The sequence below is a fragment of the Chiloscyllium punctatum genome, chromosome 8 (assembly GCF_047496795.1).
Source record: "Chiloscyllium punctatum isolate Juve2018m chromosome 8, sChiPun1.3, whole genome shotgun sequence".
Taxonomy (NCBI): domain Eukaryota; kingdom Metazoa; phylum Chordata; class Chondrichthyes; order Orectolobiformes; family Hemiscylliidae; genus Chiloscyllium; species Chiloscyllium punctatum.
In genome coordinates, this window is record NC_092746.1 from 117,679,884 (window position 1) to 117,698,420 (window position 18,537).

The 18,537-nt window shown below is 41.6% G+C and overlaps 1 protein-coding gene across 5 annotated transcripts in view; it reads right to left on the minus strand.

The window, feature by feature from the left end:
* The window catches only part of xylb (xylulokinase homolog (H. influenzae)), a 305,547-nt gene that overhangs the window by 236,748 nt on the left and 50,262 nt on the right, over nucleotides 1-18,537 (minus strand). For all 5 annotated transcript variants that reach the window (XM_072576320.1, XM_072576321.1, XM_072576323.1 and 2 more), the window contains 4 exons: nucleotides 16,910-16,950; nucleotides 4,949-5,064; nucleotides 3,746-3,861; nucleotides 770-843 (listed from right to left, as the gene is read on the minus strand). In XM_072576320.1, coding sequence (XP_072432421.1) covers nucleotides 770-843; nucleotides 3,746-3,861; nucleotides 4,949-5,064; nucleotides 16,910-16,950 — 347 coding nt within the window. The remainder of the gene's footprint in view (nucleotides 1-769; nucleotides 844-3,745; nucleotides 3,862-4,948; nucleotides 5,065-16,909; nucleotides 16,951-18,537) is intronic.

The following is an 18,537-nucleotide window of genomic DNA, read 5'->3' on the forward strand; positions in this document are numbered from 1 at the left end:
CTTTCATGTACAAGTACCCTCAAGTCCCTTTGTATTGCAGCTTTTTTCCGTTTAAATGATATTTGTCTTTTGTTCTCTCTTCCAAAATGATCAACTGGCTATGGGGGTTTCGAACCTAGGGACACAGTCTCAGAATAAAAGGAAAACCATTTAGGATGGAGATGAAGAGGAGTGTCTTCACTCAGAGGGTGGAGAGTTAACTTCAAGACTGGTTTCTAGTTACTAATGAAATTGAAGGATATGGGACTAGCATAGTAACAGAGCATTGGGGTAAATGGTGAGCCATGATCGAGAATGGCAGAGCCCACCTGAGGGGCTGACTGACCTACTTTTGCTATGTTGCTAAGTTAGTGGTGCTTCAGGTCACTTCTGTACACTTTATCACCCACAGAAATATGATCCTACCATTCTTGTAAATTACACAAAAACTGAAATCAACAGACAATTGCATCTCTTCTAAATACATTAAATCTATAGGACCTTGCGTTTTCAATTTATTATTAAATAGATAGTCAAACTTTGACAATAGCGAACAAGTTTCCACTTGAATATAATAGCTCTAATGAATTAATGAACATGTCAGAAATCATTTTAGAAAATAACTTTATGTAGCCCACACAGCCAGTCACTTTGGACTCTCGGCTAGTGGCTTTATCGTTGAGAGGTACTCTGGATGGCTTATTGCATTTTCTCTAGCATATTGTTTTCAACAGTACAGCATATACGTTAAGGAGTAAGACAAATGAAAATCTATTTTGATCATACTTACTCTACAGTTTTTGGCACTGAATCGATGAATACCTACTACAGCTGGGGTGATCTCCATCACATCAAAATAAAATCCTTGAAAAACAAAAACACAAGTACAAATAATAAGAAAACATCTTCAATTAAAACTCAATCATTTAATATTGATTAGGGAGATATGGATGAATCCTGCACTGGGCTTCTCTAGCATTTCTTCTCCTGCCTAGATACATTCTGGGCGGCACGGTGGTACAGTGGTTAGCACTGTTGCCTCACAGTGCTAGAGACCTGGGTTCAGTTCCTGCCTCAGGCGACTGACTGTGTGGAGTTTGCACATTCTCCCCGTGTCTGTGTGGGTTTCCTCTCACAGTCCAAAAATGTGCAGGTTAGGTGAATTGGCCATGTTAAATTGCCCGTAGTGTTAGGTGTAGGGGAATGAGTATGGGTGGATTGCGCTTTGGTGGGTTGATGGGCTTGGTGGGCCGAAGGGCCTGTTTCCACACTGTAAGTAATCTAATCTAATTGCTGCATTAGAAGAAATTCAAATATTTTGGTGAACTGGAATCCCACACTTGCAACTTACTTTGAAAATGGTAATTAATCTAGTACAGCAGGGCAACTTAAATAAATCGAAGAACCAAATAACTTAACAAAAGGACAAATGTTTTATCACTTATCCTTCCTTCTGCTTTATTAATTGTGAGGATTCTTTATTCAGACTCATCACTAGGCCTCTGCCTTCCTACTCTCTTGCTGCAACCTCTGCCTTAAATCCCGATTGGATAAGCCTACAATTAACTACAGTGTCCCTTTCAAAATTCTCCAAAAGTCCATTATTCATCATTGCCTCTCTCCAAGCAGCAACTTTAACTGTAGCGTCCTCATCAACCTTCCCACTGAATGCTCCCACTAAGTGAGGTGGGGGGGGGGGGGCGGGGGGGGGTTAATTTTGTTCATTCTGTGGTTTTGGCTGCAGTAGGTGAGTCGAGAGTGTGGTGCTGAAAAAGCACAGCAGCTCAGGCAGCATCCAAGGAGCAGGAGAATCGAAGTTTCAGACTTAAGCTCCTCATCAGGAAAGGTGATAATAGGTAGATGATGATGAGCATTGTCTGTAGTTCAGGAGGTGAGAGTTTTTTTTGTTCTATGGCATAGGACATGGGGACAAGCATTGTCTAACAAACATGACGCTTACTGAATAAGATTGAGACCATCTGATCAACTGCCTTGACCACATCTCTTCACCCATAAAAATCAAACTTTCCCCATTCCCTAGACCTGAACACCTTAGAGTCATAGAATCATAGAAATGTACAGTATGAAAACAGACCCTTCGGTCCAACCCGTCCACGCCGACCAGATATCCCACCCAATCTAGTCCCACCTGCCAACACCTGGCCCATATCCCTCCAAACCCTTCCTATTCATCTACCCATCCAAATGCCTCTTAAATGTTGCAATTGTACCAGCCTCCACCACATCCTCCCACCCCATCCTCTGGCAGCTCATTCCATACACGTACCACCCTCTGCGTGAAAAAGTTGCCCTTTAGGTCTCTTTTATATCTTTCCCCTCTCACTCTAAACCTATGCCCTCTAGTTCTGGACTCCCTGATCCCAGGGAAAAGACTTTGTCTAGTTATCCTATTCATGCCCCTCATAATTTTGTAAACCTCTATAAGGTCACCCCTCAGCCTCCGACGCTCCAGGGAAAACAGCCCCAGCCTGTTCAGCCTCTCCCTGTAGCTCAGATCCTCCAACCCTGCCAACATCCTTGTAAATCTTTTCTGAACCCTTTCAAGTTTCACAACATCTTTCCGATAGGAAGGAGACCAGAATTGCACACAATATTCCAATAGTGTCCTAACCAATGTCCTGTACAGCCGCAACATGATCTCCCAACTCCTATACTCAATACACTGACCAATAAAGGAAAGCATACCAAATGCTTTCTTCACTATCCTATCTACCTGCGACTCCACTTTCAAGAAGCGATGGACCTGCACCCCAAGGTCCCTTTGTTCAGCAACACTCCCTAGGACCTTACCATTAAGTGTATAAATCCTGCTAAGATTTGCTTTCCCAAAATGCAGCACCTCACATGAATTAAACTCCATCTGCCATTTCTCAGCCCATTGGCCCATCTGATCAAGATCCTGTTGTCATCTGAGGTAACCCTCTTTGCTGTCCACTACACCTCCAATTTTGGTGTGACCTGCAAACTTACTAACTGTACCTCTTATGCTCGCACCCAGATCATTTATCTTCTGTAATTTCTCTTCCATCTCCTCTGTGCACACTATGGTTAGCATGTCCATGAAATCCATCTCCTGCTCACTCATATTCCAACTACAATGCTAACCTATCAACACCTTTTTGATCAGTGTACCAGCTGGTAGAGCACATGATTCCTTCTCTCCCTCACTATTTAAAAACTGGCTTCAAATGACATCTTCAGTGAATGTGACCACAGTGCATTTTACTCACTCATTTTTGTTAAACTCTCTCTAGTATTACATGATCAACTACATTATCCTTCTTCAAGATCTCTCTTCCACCATCTAGCCCAACTTGACAATTCTTAACAATCTATTCGTAAGCAGAGTATCATAACTGAATCATACAGTATGATGAGCATCATAATGTTACTCTGGACTGTTGTATGGAGTTCTCCTTGGCCCTCTGCCATTCTCTTCAACGTAGCCCCATAACAACATCACCTGAGGAGATTGGGTTCGTTTCTACATTTATGCTATTAGTACACAGTTGAACACCATCACCCATTGCCAATTGCCCAAAACATCAGCTTCATTGAACCTCTCCACTACATCTCATTCAAATGTTTGACTTTCATCCAATAATGGATGAACCTACAACTCCACTCGTGAAACATTGGGAAAGTAGAAGCTACCATCTTTGACAGGTAGCTCTACTTGTTAAAAAAAATGTTATATGCAGTCTCTCATAGTTTATGGAATTCCTGTGCACATTCTCTATTTTACCTAAATTTCCATTATTTCCAGGACAAGTGGTTTTCAGCGCTTTCGCAAATTCATCCCATGAACGAGAAGCACTCTCATCACGGACCTTCTCTCTCGTCAAGGAGCCATTCTTAAAACTAGAAATATGGCACTGGGTTAGATGAGGACACAAATAATGCTGCTTTTGAATTAAGATTTGTTTAATTTGTTTAAAATATTTTTTGTAGGTTTCTCGTACACTATTGACTGAATCCCCAAAATGTCATAATATACATATACTTGTCTCAACCATCTTTATAATACTGAAGTATTGTGAAAGAAAATTTCATATACAAGTTCACACATGTAATACATAATGGTAGAAAATTAAAATAGAAATCACATCTATAGAGGTTGAACATAAACTACTCAACGGGTTTAGGAATAAGGTCTTAATACAGGTTAGGATGAACAACATAAAAGTAATTATATTCCTTTAAAGATGCATATAATAAAGGGAAGTAGAAAGAACATTTGCATACACACATCGATAACCACACAGTGCCAAGATGAAAAGGATATTATTTACTCTCATGGCTTGCCATTGGTGGGAGGCTGCCTAGAAATATGGGTGGTTACCTTAACAATCTGTCTTTACTTTTTGTTTTAGATGATTATAATAGTTTTTTAGCTTTGATTCTACTATTAGAGGAAAACGTTGTGTAAATGTCATGGTGGCCTGAGTTTCTTGAAAAGACAATGTCATAATATGTGGAAAGAAAGCAGAGTTAATGTTTGGGTCCAGTGACCCTTCTGCAGAACCCTTCTGTTCTCTGGACCGAAGACATTAACTCTCCTCTCTATTCACAGATGCTGCCAAACCTAGTGAGTTTCTCAAGCAATTTTCCAGCACCTGCCATTCTTTTGGATTTTTCTTCAGTCTCTTAAAGTGTTTGATGAACCATTATATTTAGGTCCTAGAATATGATCAGATTAAATGGAGTGTTTGAAGGCATACAAGAGTGTTTTGCTATCTTACTGTCAAATGACTTATGCCCTGAGTCTGGTAATGGTAATTTGGTTAATCAAAAATCAACATCCATTAACCTTAAATACTTGCACAACTAGTTCACTCTCTGAACTATGGTGCAACAGTTAACCTGCACCAAATCTTAAATAAGACGAAAAGAGAATAAATAAACATATAGGTCTATTCACGTTTCTATTTTAAATACTATCTCTTACCATATGAGTGCCATGTAGGCACTGCTATCAACAGGATTACAGAAGACGTGTCCCTCTAAGGTGGGTTTCGGATCCTGAATCCAGAGAAAGGCAGTATCACTTGTCCCCAGGCTTACCTGGAAAATTCAAAAAAAAGCCTGATGTAAGCAACTGCCAATTTCAAGATAAAGGAAAATGGTTTACAAGTCATGTTTTCGGAATATAATCAAAATGAACACGATGTTCTGTGTTTTCTCAAAATCAGTTTGGTACAAATAAGTTTATGCAACACATTAAGGGAGGTGGTATCAGTTTCCTTTTTAAAAACAAACTGAATAATTCCAAAGAACTAGGTAAACATTAACAACAACAAAAACAGAAATTGCTGGAAAAACTCAGCAGGTCTGGCATCATCTGTGAAAAGAAATCAGAGCTAATGTTTCAGGTCCAGTTACCCTTCCTCAGAACTGCTCCCATTTACGGGTTGACCAAATTTCAGAACACAGTAAAGACTGGTTTCCAAATGAACCTAGTCTGCTCCTGCAGAAAAATCCCACACTGGCCCATCTCTCAAGGAGGTCTTTAATTAGCCTAATGGTGAATGAGAAGATTTCCAGGATGGTAACTGGAAGTTGTCACATTTGCTGATCCAATTTGTTGCCCCATGTTCCTCTGTTCCTTTCCTTTTCTGGTAGGACAAAAAAAAACCTCCTGTCCCAGTCTTATAGATCATAGAACAGCGCAGAACAGGCCCTTCGGCCCTCGATGCTGCGCCGACCTGTGAACTAATCTAAGCTCATGCTCCTACACTATCCCATCATTATCCATGTGCTTACCAAGGATTATTTAAATCTCCCTAATGTGGCTGAGTTAACTACATTGGCAGGCAGGGTATTCCACACCCTTACCATTCTCTGAGTAAGCAACCTGCCTCTGATATCTGCCTTAAATCTATCACCCTCAATTTATAGTTATGCCCCCTTGTACAAGCTGACATCAGCATCGTAGGAAAAAGGCTCTCACTGTCTACCCTATCTAATCCTCTGATCATCTTGTATGTCTCTATCAAATCCCCTCTTAGCCTTCTTCATTCCAATGAGAACAGGTTCAAGTCTCTCATGCTTTCCTCATAAGACTTTTCCTTAAGACCAGGCAACATCCTGGTAAATCTCCTTTGCACCTTCTCCAATGCTTCCACGTCCTTCCTGTAATGGGGCGACCAGAACTGTATACAATATTCCAAATGTGGCCGCACTAGCGTTTTGTAGAATAAAACCTAACACACCGTGTGCCTTCTTCACACTACTACCAACCTGGGTGGCAACTTTCAAGGATCTATTTACATGAACACCAAGATCCCTCTGCCCATCCACACTACCAAGAAACTTTCCATTACCTCATATCTGCCTTCCTGTTATTCTTCCCAAAGTGCATCACCTCACATTTAGCTGCATTGAAATCCATTTGCCACCTCTCAGCCCAATTCAGCAGTTTATCCAAGTTCCCCTGCAATCTGCAACATTCTTCCACACTGTCCACTACTCCACCAACTTTAGTGTCATCTGCAAATTTACTAACCCAACCACCTATGCCTGCATCTAAGTCATTTATAAAAATGACAAACGGCAGTGGTCCCAAAACAGATCCTTGTGGCACACCACTAGTAACCGGACTCCAGGCTGAATATTTTCCATCAACCACCACTCACTGCCTTCTTACAGAAAACCAGTTTCTAATCCAAAATGCTAAATCATCCTCAATCCCATGCCTCTGCATTTCCCCAACAGCCTACCATATGGAGCCTTATCAAAGGCTTTTCTGACATCTACTGCCCTACCCTCATCCACATGCATGGTCACCTTCTCAAAATATCCAATGAGGTTTGTGAGACATGACCTGCCCTTCACGAAAACATGTTGACTATATGCAATCAAGTTGTTGCTTGCTAGATGATTATAAATCATATCTCTTATAATCCTTTCCAAAACTTTTCCAACAACAAACGTATGGCTCACTGGTCTATAGTTACTTGGGTCTTCTCTCCTGCCCTTCTTGAACAAGGGCACAACATTTGCAATCCTCTAGTCCTCTGGTACTAAACCTGAACACAATGACGACCCAAAGATCAAAGCTAAAGGATCCAACACCTCCTCCCTAGCTTTCCAGAGAATCCTCGGATAAATCCCTTCCGGTCCAGGGGACTTGTCTACTTTCGGTCCTTCTAGAATTGATAACATCTCTTCCTTACTAACCTCGATCTTTTCTAGTCTATTATCTCATATCTCATTCTTCTCCTCTACAATATTCTCCTTTTCCTGAGTGAAAACAGATGAAAAATATTTGCTTAGCACCTCTCTGATCTCCACAGGGTCCACACACAATTTCCCACTTCGCTCTTTGACTGGCCCTATTCCTACCCTAGTCATCCTTTTAATCCTCACATATTTATAGAAAGGGTTCTCCTTTATTCTACCCGCTAAAGACTACTCATATCCTCTCTTTGCTCTTCTTAACTCTGTCTTTAAATCCTTCCTAGCTAATCTGTAACTCTCCATCGCCTCATCTGAACCATCTCATCTCATCGTCACATTAGCCACCTTCTTCCATTGAACAAGAGGTGCAATTTCTGTAGTAAACCACAGTTCCCTTACCTTATCACTTCCTCCCTGACTGACAGGGACATACCTATCAAGGACACGCAATATCTGTTCCTTAAACCAGCTCAACATTTCGATTATCTGCATCCCCTGCATTTTGCTACCCAATTCTATGCATCCTAAGTCTTGCCTATTCGCATTATAATTGCCCTTGCCCCATCGATAACTCTTGCCCTGTGGCATGTACTTATCCCTTTCCATCGCTAAACTAAACATAACTGAACAATGGTCACTCTCTCCAAAGTGCTCACCTACCAGTAAGTCAAACACCTGGCCTGGTTCATTACCAAGCACCAGATCCAGTGTGGCCTTCCCTCTTGTCGGTTATTCAACATACTGTGTCAGGAAACCCTCCTGCACACATTGGACAAAAACTGATCCATCCGACGTACTAGAGTTATAGCATTTCCAATCAACGTTGGGGAAGTTAAAGTCGCCCATAATGACCACCCTGTTCCTTTCACTTCTACCGAGAATCATTTTGCTGATCCTCTCCTGCACATCCCTGGGACTCTGCAGTGGCCTATAAAAAACTCCCAGCTGTGTGATCTCTCCTCTCCTGTTTGTAACTTCAGCCCATACTACCTCAGTGACGAGTCCTCATCAAAGTTCTTTCAGCCACCATTACACTGTCCTTGACGAACAAGGCCACACCTCTCCCTCTTTAACTGCCTTCCCTGTTCTTACTGAAGGATCTAAACCTTGGAACCTGCAACATCCATTCTTGACCCTGCTCTATCCATGTTTCCGAAATGGTCACAACATCAAAGTCCCAGGTACCTATCGATGCTGCAAGCTCACCTTTTAAAATTGTAAGATATTCCAGTAGCATCCATCTGCATCATTGAATCCCCACAGTTTGGAAAAAGGCTATTCAGCCCATCCTACTCACATGTAACCCTGCGTTTCCCATGGCTAATCCACCAAGCCTGCACATCCATGGATATTACAGACAATTTACCATAGCCAACCCACCTACCCTGTACATCTTTGGACTTTGGGAGAAAACCCACGCAGACACAGAAGAATGTGCACACTCTACACAGGTAATCGTTCGAGGGTGGCTGTATGGAGTAAGCAACTTCACAACTCACTTATGGCAGAGCTTAATTGGTAATATTTTTTTTAATCAGTTCAGTAAATAGTAAATATTTTATATTAAAGCAAAAATAGTGTTCTCTCTTATTCATTCTTGGGATGTAGGTGTTGATTGCTAAGCCACTATTTATTGCCTATCTCTAGTTGCCCTTGAGAAGGTGAGTGGCATTCTTGAATGTGATGGCTCTTGGGGTGTAAGGACAGTGATTCTGGTATTTTGACTAAACCAAAGTGAAAGAATAAGAATACAGTTCCAAGTGAAGATGGTCTGAAGCTTGAAAGGGAACCTACATAGAGTCATAGACTCTTCCCATCCAGCTCTCATGCCCTTCTCCTTCTAGATGGTAGAGATTGAGGTTTTGGAAGGCTCTGATAGGGGATCCTTGATGAGTTCCAGCAAAGCATCTTGCAGATGGCATATACTTCTACCATTGTGCATGGTGGAAGATGTCCCATTGGAATTGGTTGCTTTGTCCAGAATGCTGTCAAACCTCTCAACTATTGCTGCGTACATCCAGGCAAGTGGACAGCATTTCATCACAACCCTGACTAGTGCCTTGTAGATGGTGGACAGGCACTGGGGAGACAAAAAGTGAGTATTTTACCAAAACTTTGTAATGTTTGATCTGTACTTGAAACCACAGAACTTATATGACTGATCCAGTTCAGTTGCTGCTCAGTTGTAACACCCAAGACATCAACTATAGAGGATTCAGTGATGGCATAGGTACTGAACATCAAGTGACGATGAGTAGATTCTCTCTTGCTTGGGATGGCCAATGCCTGGTACCGTATGGTGCAAACGCTACCTGCTACTTCTCAGCACAAGCCTGAACATTGTCTAGGTCTTGCTACACATGAACATGAGCTGCTTCAGTATGTGAGGAGATGCAATCATCACTTAACAACCTCCCTTCTGACATCACAATAGAGGGGAAGTCATTGAAGATAATTAGGCCTAGGATACTCCTCAGGAACTCTTGCAGCACTATCCATAAACTGAGATGATTAACCTCAAACAACCACAAACAAGATTCCTTGGTGCTAGCTATGACTCCAATTAATGGAGAATTTTCACCAATTCCCAGTGACTGCAGTTTTGCTCGGATTCCTTATGTGCCATACTCAGTCAAACACTACTTTGTCATCAAGGTCAGTTACTCTCACTACATCTTTGGAAGTCAAGTTCTTTTGTCCACACTTGGACAAATGATGTAATGAGATCGGTGGTTGAATGACCCTGGCAGAACTCAGAGAGCATCAGTGAGCAGATTATTGCTGAGCAAATGTCACTTGATAGCACTGTCAATGGACCAGCACTTTTATTAATTTATTGTAGTTACATGTGTCAAGACATAGAGTCATAGAGATGTACAGCATGGAAACAGACAGGTCAGTCCAACCTGTCCAAGCCGATCAGATGTCCCAACCCAGTCTAGTCCCACCTGCCAGCACCTGACCCATATCCCTCCAAACCCTTCCTATTCATATAACCATCCAAATGCCTCTTAACTGTTGCAATTGTACCAGCCTCCACCACATCCTCTGGCAGCTCATTCCATACACATACTACCATCTGTGTGAAAAAGTTGCCCCTTAGGTCTCTTTTATATCTTTCCCCTCTCACCCTAAACCTATGCCCTCTAGTTCAGGACTCCCCGACCCCAGGGGAAAAGCCTTGTCTATTTATCCTATCCATGCCCCTCATAATTTTTTAAACCTCTATAAGGTCACCCCTCAGCCTCCGACACTCCAAGGAAAACAGCCCCAGCCTGTTAAGCCTCTCCTTATAGCTCAGATCCTCCAACCCTGCCAACATCCTTGTAAATCTTTTCTGAACCCTTTCAAGTTTCACAACATCTTTCCGATAGGAAGGAGACCAGAATTGAATGCAATATTCCAACAGTGGCCTAACCAATGTCCTGTACAGCCGCAACATGACCTCCCAACTACTGTACTCAATACTCTGACCAATAAAGGAAAGCATACCAAACGCCTTCTTTACTATCCTATCTACCTGCGACTCCACTTTCAAGGAGCAATGAACCTGCACTCCAAGGTCTCTTTGGTCAGCAACACTTCCTAGGACTTTACCATTAAGTGTATAAGTCCTGCTAAGATTTGCTTTCCCAAAATGCAGCACCTCGCATTTATCTGAATTAAACTCCATCTGCCACTTCTCAGCCCATTGGCCAATCTGGTCAAGATCCTGTTGTAATCTGAGATAACCCTCTTCGCTGTCCACTACACCTCCCATTTTGGTGTCATCTGCAAACTTACTAACTGTACCTCTTATGCTCACATCCAAATCATTTATGTAAATGACAAAAAGTAGAGGACGCAGCACCGATCCTTGTGGCACTCCACTGGTCACAGGCCTCCAGTCTGAAAAACAACTCTCCATCACCACCCTCTGTCCTCTACCTTTGAGCCGGTTCTGTATCCAAATGGCTAGTTCTCCCTGTATTCCATGAGATCTAACCTTGCGAATCAGTCTCCCATGTCGAACGCCTTTCTGAAGTCTATATAGATCACATCTACTACTCTGCCCTCATCAATCTTCTTTGTTACTCCTTCAACAATCACGTTTGTGAGACATGATTTCCCACGCACAAAGCCATGTTGACCTTCCCGAATCAGTCCTTTCCTCTCCAAATACATGTACATCCTGTCCCTCAGGATTCCCTCCAACAACTTGCCCACCACTGAGGTCTGGCTCACCGGTCTATCGTTCCCTGGTTTGTCTTTATCGCTCTTCTTAAACAGTGGCACCACGTTTGCCAACCTCCAGTCTTCCAGCACCTCACCCGTGACTATCGATAATACAAATATCTCAGCAAGAGGCCCAGCAATCACTTCTTTAGCTTCCCACAGAGTTCTAGTGTATGCCTGATCAAGTCCTGGGGATTTATCCACCTTTAACCGTTTCAAGACATCCAGCGCTTTCTCCTCTGTAATCTGGACACATTTCAAGATGTCACCATCTATTTCCCTACAGTCTATATCTTCCATATCCTTTTACAGTAAATACTGGTGCAAAATATTCATTTAATATCTCCCCCATTTTCTGTGGCTTCACACAAAGGCCACCTTGCTGATCTTTGAGGGGCCCTATTCTCTCCCTAGTTACCCTCTTGTCCTTAATATATTTGTAAAAACCCTTTGGATTCTCCTTAATTCTATTTGCCAAAGCTATCTCATGTCCCCTTTTTGCCCTCCTGATTTCTCTCTTAAGTATACTCCTACTTCCTTTATACTCTTCGAAGGATTACCTCGATCTATCCTGTCTGTACCTGACATATGCTTCCTACTTTTTCTGAACCAAACCCTCAATTTCTTTAGTTATCCAGTATTCCCTTTCACCCTGACAGGAATATACTTTCTCCAGATTCTTGTTATCTCATTTCTGAAGGTTTCCCATTTTCCAGCCGTCCCTTTACCTGCGAACATCTGCCTCCAATCAGCTTTTCAAAGTTCTTGCCTAATACCATCAAAATTGGCCTTTCTCCAATTGAGGACTTCAACTTTTAGATCTGGTCTATCCTTTTCCATCACTATTTTAAAACGAATAGAATTATGATTGCTGGCCCCAAAGTGCTCTCCCAGTAACACCTCAGTCACCTGCCCTGCCTTATTTCCCAAGAGTAGGTCAAGTTTTGCACCTTCTCTAGTCGGTACATCCTCATACTGAATCAGAAAATTGTCTTGTACGCACTTAAGAAATTCCTCTCCATCTAAACCTTTAACACTATTGCAGTCCCAGTCAAAGTTTGGAAAATTAAAATCCCCTACCATAACTACCCTATTATTCTTACAGATGGCTGAGATCTCCATACAAGTTTGTTTCTCAATTTCCCTCTATTAGGGGGTCTATAATACAGTCCCAATAAGGTGATCATCCCTTTTTATTTCTCAGTTCCACTCAAATAACTTTCCTGGATGTATTTCCAGGAATATCCTCCCTCAGCACAACTGTAATGCTATCCCTTATCAAAAGTACCATTCCCCCTCCTCTCTTGCTTCCCTTTCTATCCTTCCTGTAGTATTTGTATCCTGGAACATTAAGCAGCCAGTCCTGCCCCTCCCTGAGCCATGTTTCCGTAATTGCTATGATATCCCAGTCCCATGTTCCTAACCATGTCCTGAGTTCATCTGCCTTCCCTGTTAGGCCCCTTGCATTGAAATAAATGCAGTTTAGCTTATTCGTCCTATCTTGTCCCTGCCTGCCCTGACTGTTTGACTCACTTCTGTTCTCAGCTGTACCCGTCTCAGATCGATCTCTTTCCTCACTATCTCCCTGGGCCCCACCATCCCCCACCTTACTAGTTTACATCCTCCCAAGCAGTTCAAGCAAATTTCTCTGCCAGTATATTAGTCCCCTTCCAATTTAGGTGAAATCCGTCCTTCTTGTACAGGTCACTTCTACCCCAAAAGAGATTCCAATGATCCAAAAATATGAATCCTTCTCCCATACACCAACTCCTCAGCCATACATTCATCTGCTCTATCCTCCTATTCCTGCCCTCACTAGCTCGTAGCGCTGGGAGTAATCCAGATATTACTACCCTTGAGGACCTCCTTTTTAAATTTCAGCCTAACTCTCTGTAATCTCCCTTCAGAATCTCAACCTTTTCCCTTCCTATGTCATTGGTTCAATGTGGACAATGATCTCTTGCTGGCCCCTCTCCCCCGTGAGAACATTCTGCACCCTCTCTGAGACATCCTTGATCCCGGCACCAGGGAAACAACACACCATTCTGCTTTTTCTCTGCTGGCCACAAAAACGTCTGTCTGTACCTCTGACTACAGAATCCCCTAACACAATTGATCTTTTGGAAGCCGACGTACCCCTTGTTGCATTAGAGCCAGTCTCAATACCAGAAACTTGGCTGTTCGTGCTATGTTCCCCTGAGTATCCATCACCCCCTACATTTTCCAAAACAGCATACCTGCTTGAAATGGGTATATCCACAAAAGACTCCTGCACTAGCTGCCTACCTCTCTTACCCTTCCTGGAGTTAACCCATCTATGTGACTGCATCTGAGACTTTCCCCCTTTCCTATAACTGCCATCCATCACATACTATTGCTGTTGCAAATTCCTCATGGCTTCTATCTGTCTCTCCAATGGATCCACTCGATCTGATAAGATTCGCATCCAACAGTATTTATGGCAGATATAATCCACAGTAATCCTTAAACTCTTTAAACTCCCACATCTGGCAAGACATACATATCACTGCAGAGGCCTTCACAATCTACAGACCCAGAAAATATTATTCTTCTACAAAACGCTGCCCCAGGTTAAATTAATAGCTATGGCTTATATTTTAAGTTTAATCAAGAGACTTATCCCCAAAAACATATAATCACGAAAGAACCCAGTGTACTCACTAATACAGCCTTTCTCTTGGACAGATTGAAAATAACAATAAACTTATCTGATTCTGTGTTGTGAACTTCGCCCAAAATGGTTCCCCCAAGGTTAGTTGTGAAATTCACTGTTTGTCAATTTTCCCAGATGCACTCCAATGTCCAGCAACACATGAATTCAAAAACAGCAAAGGCGGTAACTGTGCAGGTTTTCTCTCTCTCTCTCTCTCTCTCTGTCTCTCTCTCTCCTGCACTGTCCTCACCATGTACTTCCTTTGTCTGTTCTTCTCCCTTTTAAAACTGCTGTTGCTTTGACTTTTTATTCCAAAGTTACAAAACAATGCAACAGCATATAAAACAGTAATTGCTGCTCCTGGAAAGTGTTGGTTGAGTGCTATATCGTATCATATAAAATGCATCAGGGTAGCAGAATAGAGTGCAAAGTACAGGGTTAAAGCCACAGAGAAGGCGTAGAGAGAGAGAGAGAGAGAGAGAGAGAGAGAGAGTGAGAGAGGGAGGGAGAGATCAGAATTAACATTTGAGAGATCCATTCAGGAGTCTGATAACAGCAGGGAGAAAGCTGTTCTTGAACCTATGCATACGTTATTCAAACTTTTATATCTTTTGCCTGGCGGAAGAGATGGAAGAGAGTATGTTGGTTGCTTTCCTAAGGCAGTGGGAAATATAGATCAAGTCAATGGATGGAAGGCTGGTTTGCTTGATGGACTGGGCTGTGTTCACAACTCTCTAGATTCTTGCGGTCTTAGGAAGAGCAGTTGCCATTCTACGCAGATGATCTGGAATAGAAGATAGACCGATAATTGCCTGGGTTAGATTTGCCCTGTGTTTTGGAGCAGGACAAATCTGTAAAATTTTCCTCACAGCTGAGAAGATGCCAGTGTACTGTACTGGAAACAGTTGGCAGGGGCTCGAGAGATTGTCAGGGCCTTTGCAGTACCCAGTTCTTGATGGCTTACAGAATGAATCAAATCAATTGAAGACAATCATGTGTGTTGACAGGGATCTCAGAAGCATCTACTTGGTACTTCTGTCTGAAGATGGATCCAATGCATCACCTTTTCTGTTGTAAAGATGTGTTGGGCTCCCTCATGATTGAAGACGGGTCACTTATAGAAATTCATCCTCAACTGTTTAATTATCCACCTCCATTCATACTGAGTGTGACAGGACTACAGAGTTTAGATTTGATCTGCAGATTGTGGAATCATTTAACCCTGTCCATTGCATGCTATTTCTAATGTATGAAATTGTCATTCTATGTAATAGGATTCACCCAGATTCACACCACATTTTTCAGAGATAACCGCAAGTTATCTCGGGAATGTGGCTTGACAGAAGTTCTGGGATTTACGTATTAATGAATCAAAACCTGCAATCTAAAAGATGTAAGTCTTAAACAGCAATCTAGGTTTGTTCAATATACTGTATCAGTTGCATGACACACTATGATCTTGTGCTATAAATTCTGTATCTTATGATCCTGCCCCACTAGTTACCTGACGAAGGAACAGCGCTCCAAAAGCTAGTCCTTCCAAATAAACCTGTTGGACGATAACGTGGTGTTGTGTGGTTATTAACTTTGTTGCTGCTGCAGCATTGCAAAGACGGAGAGAAATTTCTTCTGAGGATAATATGTCTCCATGCTTTGGCGCCATTTTGACCCTCAGAAGATATAAGGATATAAGGCTGAAATTAGGATATAAGACATAAATATAACTAAAAACAGAGTTCAACTTCCTCCCTTCTTGTGTTCCATTGGGAGGGGTCTCCAAAATAGGCTCTGAAATCAACAACGCCCCACACCACAGTCCATTCCAGGAGTGCCAACTTTGCCAAACCACATCGCTGCAGCTGAAGCCCAACACTTCCAATTCTGATGTCAACTGAAGATACTGCCTTCTCCTCCAACTTCACCATGATGCCCATTTTGACACCACCAATTTGCCGCTGCCAATGCTGGATCCAGCCAACATTCAAGTCACTGTCATCAGGCGCCATCTTTCACCGGTGAGCCCATCTCACTAATGTCACCTCCACCAGGTCCCATTTTTGCCCTTCTGTGAACTCCTCTGCTGCCATTGTACCAGAATCTTCCACAAGTCTCTTCACAGGAGATAAGTACAAGATGGGAAAAAAAAGCCAAAAAAATGAAACTAAATAAAAAAGCAGACAAGCCCAGACTCAGAGGCCCTACTCTGCCTCCATCTTGGGAGTTACTCACACTCCATTTTGTGCCTTGTGTCATCTGTAAATTTAGCCACCATGATTCTGATTCCTAAATCCAGATCATTTTCAGAAAACGAACAGGAAATGACATCACCACAAACCCCAGGAATCCCATCCAGGACAAACATATAAATAGAAAGCAGTAGACAACAGCTTCGCTTCACCTGGACGTCGCCACTGATGATGTTACCTAGCCAGGTAATGAAACGTCTGAATATCAAACCTACAGCTCAGCGAGCAAACCTACACCCTACACCAATTTTTTTAATCATACAGTCAGCAATTGTTAGTGTTACTGACAGATCTCCAAAGGAATATTCAATGATCTCTCAACTAGGGATCAGTACCTTTGTGTGCAAAGGGGCTTAAAAAATGTTGGTCATTAAGAAACCTAAAAAGTTATAAATGAGTAATTATACTACTTTCTCCCTTGTCACTTTCTAATCATGGATTTCAAGAATTTTATTGTCTAACTAATCATCAGTTTAATTTAGAGAATAAAGGGGAATTTTTAAGAGCAGGCAACTTTTCTTAACTGTTTTAAATTGAGTCTTTATTAATTAACAAAACACAAATACAAGGTGCTCAACAATATAAATATACTCACTGCTATATCCCCCTGGTGAAGTCTCATTCCTGCCAGTGATGCTGTAAGATAGAAGAAATACCATATATTTAACGCGTCATCTTATTGTTCAAAACTTTATTTCACCTTGGACAAGTTAATATAACAGATTCTCACTTTTCAATAGACCACAGAATGTGTAACCATACTTTACTTTTAAATTAAGTCTTCAAAATTATTCATCATCACATGCTTAACATTTCAGAATGTAAGAAAGTTCTTAGAATGGTAGAGCACTTTAGCTTTAAAGATGAAAGGATCTGAGTTTTTAAGACTTAAAAAATGAGAGTATTTCACTATTAAAATGAAAAACAAAAATTACAAATGCTGAACCTCTGAACAGAAAATTAAAATAGCGGAAATACAGATTAGACACCATCCATAAATAAAAAGGCAAGTTAATGTTCCCATTGTTTACATTTAACAAACTATTTTCTTGAGAAGCACTGGTGGACCTGCTATTTTTATACTGAAAAGATTTTCTCTTTTTTTTATTTCAGATTTCATTACTGTGCAAGAATAAAAGAAAGATCAAACAATGTATGGGAAAGAGCAGTTCATTTGATCAGCGTGCCTACAATTAAACCTATTACCTATCCACTCCATCACTGACGTACTGTGACTATCATGTATACTTACTCCAGTTACTCATCAACCTGACTCTAACACACCTCCTGGTTCTACAATTTCAACCAGGAAAAACAAGAAACCTTCAAATTGTACATCATCCTAGATTGCACACTGTGCCATCCCTTCATCAGCGCTGGCTGAATTAATATTCCACACTTAGCAGTATTGTGGGAGCATATCACAAGGATTTCAATGGTTCAAAGCAATGACTCCCTTCTTAATGCGACTAGGCATGCATAATAAACTCAGTGTTGTCAGCACTGTCCACATCAAACACTGCATTTACACATATATTTACCTTATTAACATAGCAAATTTTTAACTTTCATTTTCTCACTTCCTTTCAGAATATATCCTTCTCCATATCACCAAAATATTTATGGTTTGTATAAAAGATGGTTCTGTACAAGCTAGTGTACAGTGTAGTGAACCAATTTATAAATCCCTAGGGATCTGGCTTGAGGAAATCTAGTGCACCATAAATCTGTCAAATTAGACTGTTTAATTGCACCAATGACACATACACTCAGTAACTATCCTGTGCCAGAAGACTGGAGAGTGGCTAATGTTTTGCTATTCACCTTATCTATGCCCCTCATAATTTTATAAACCTCTGTAAGGTCACTCCTCAGCCTTCAATGCTCCGTGGTAAAAAGTCCCAGCCCATCCAGTGTCTCCTTATAACTCAAACCCTCCAGCCTCCTTTAAATCATTTCTGCACCCTTTCTTCACTATCCTGTCCAACTATGACATCATTTTAAGGACTATGCAGCTTATTTAAGAAAGGCTGCAAGGAAATGCCAGGGAATGAGAGACCGGTGAGCCTACAATAGTGGTGGGTAAGTTGTTGGAGGAGATTCTGAGAGATAGGATCTACATACTTTTGGAAACGCAAGAACTAATTAAGGATAGTCAGCATGGCTTTGTCCATGGGACATCATGCCTCACAAATTGATTGAGTTCTTTGAAGAGTTGACCAA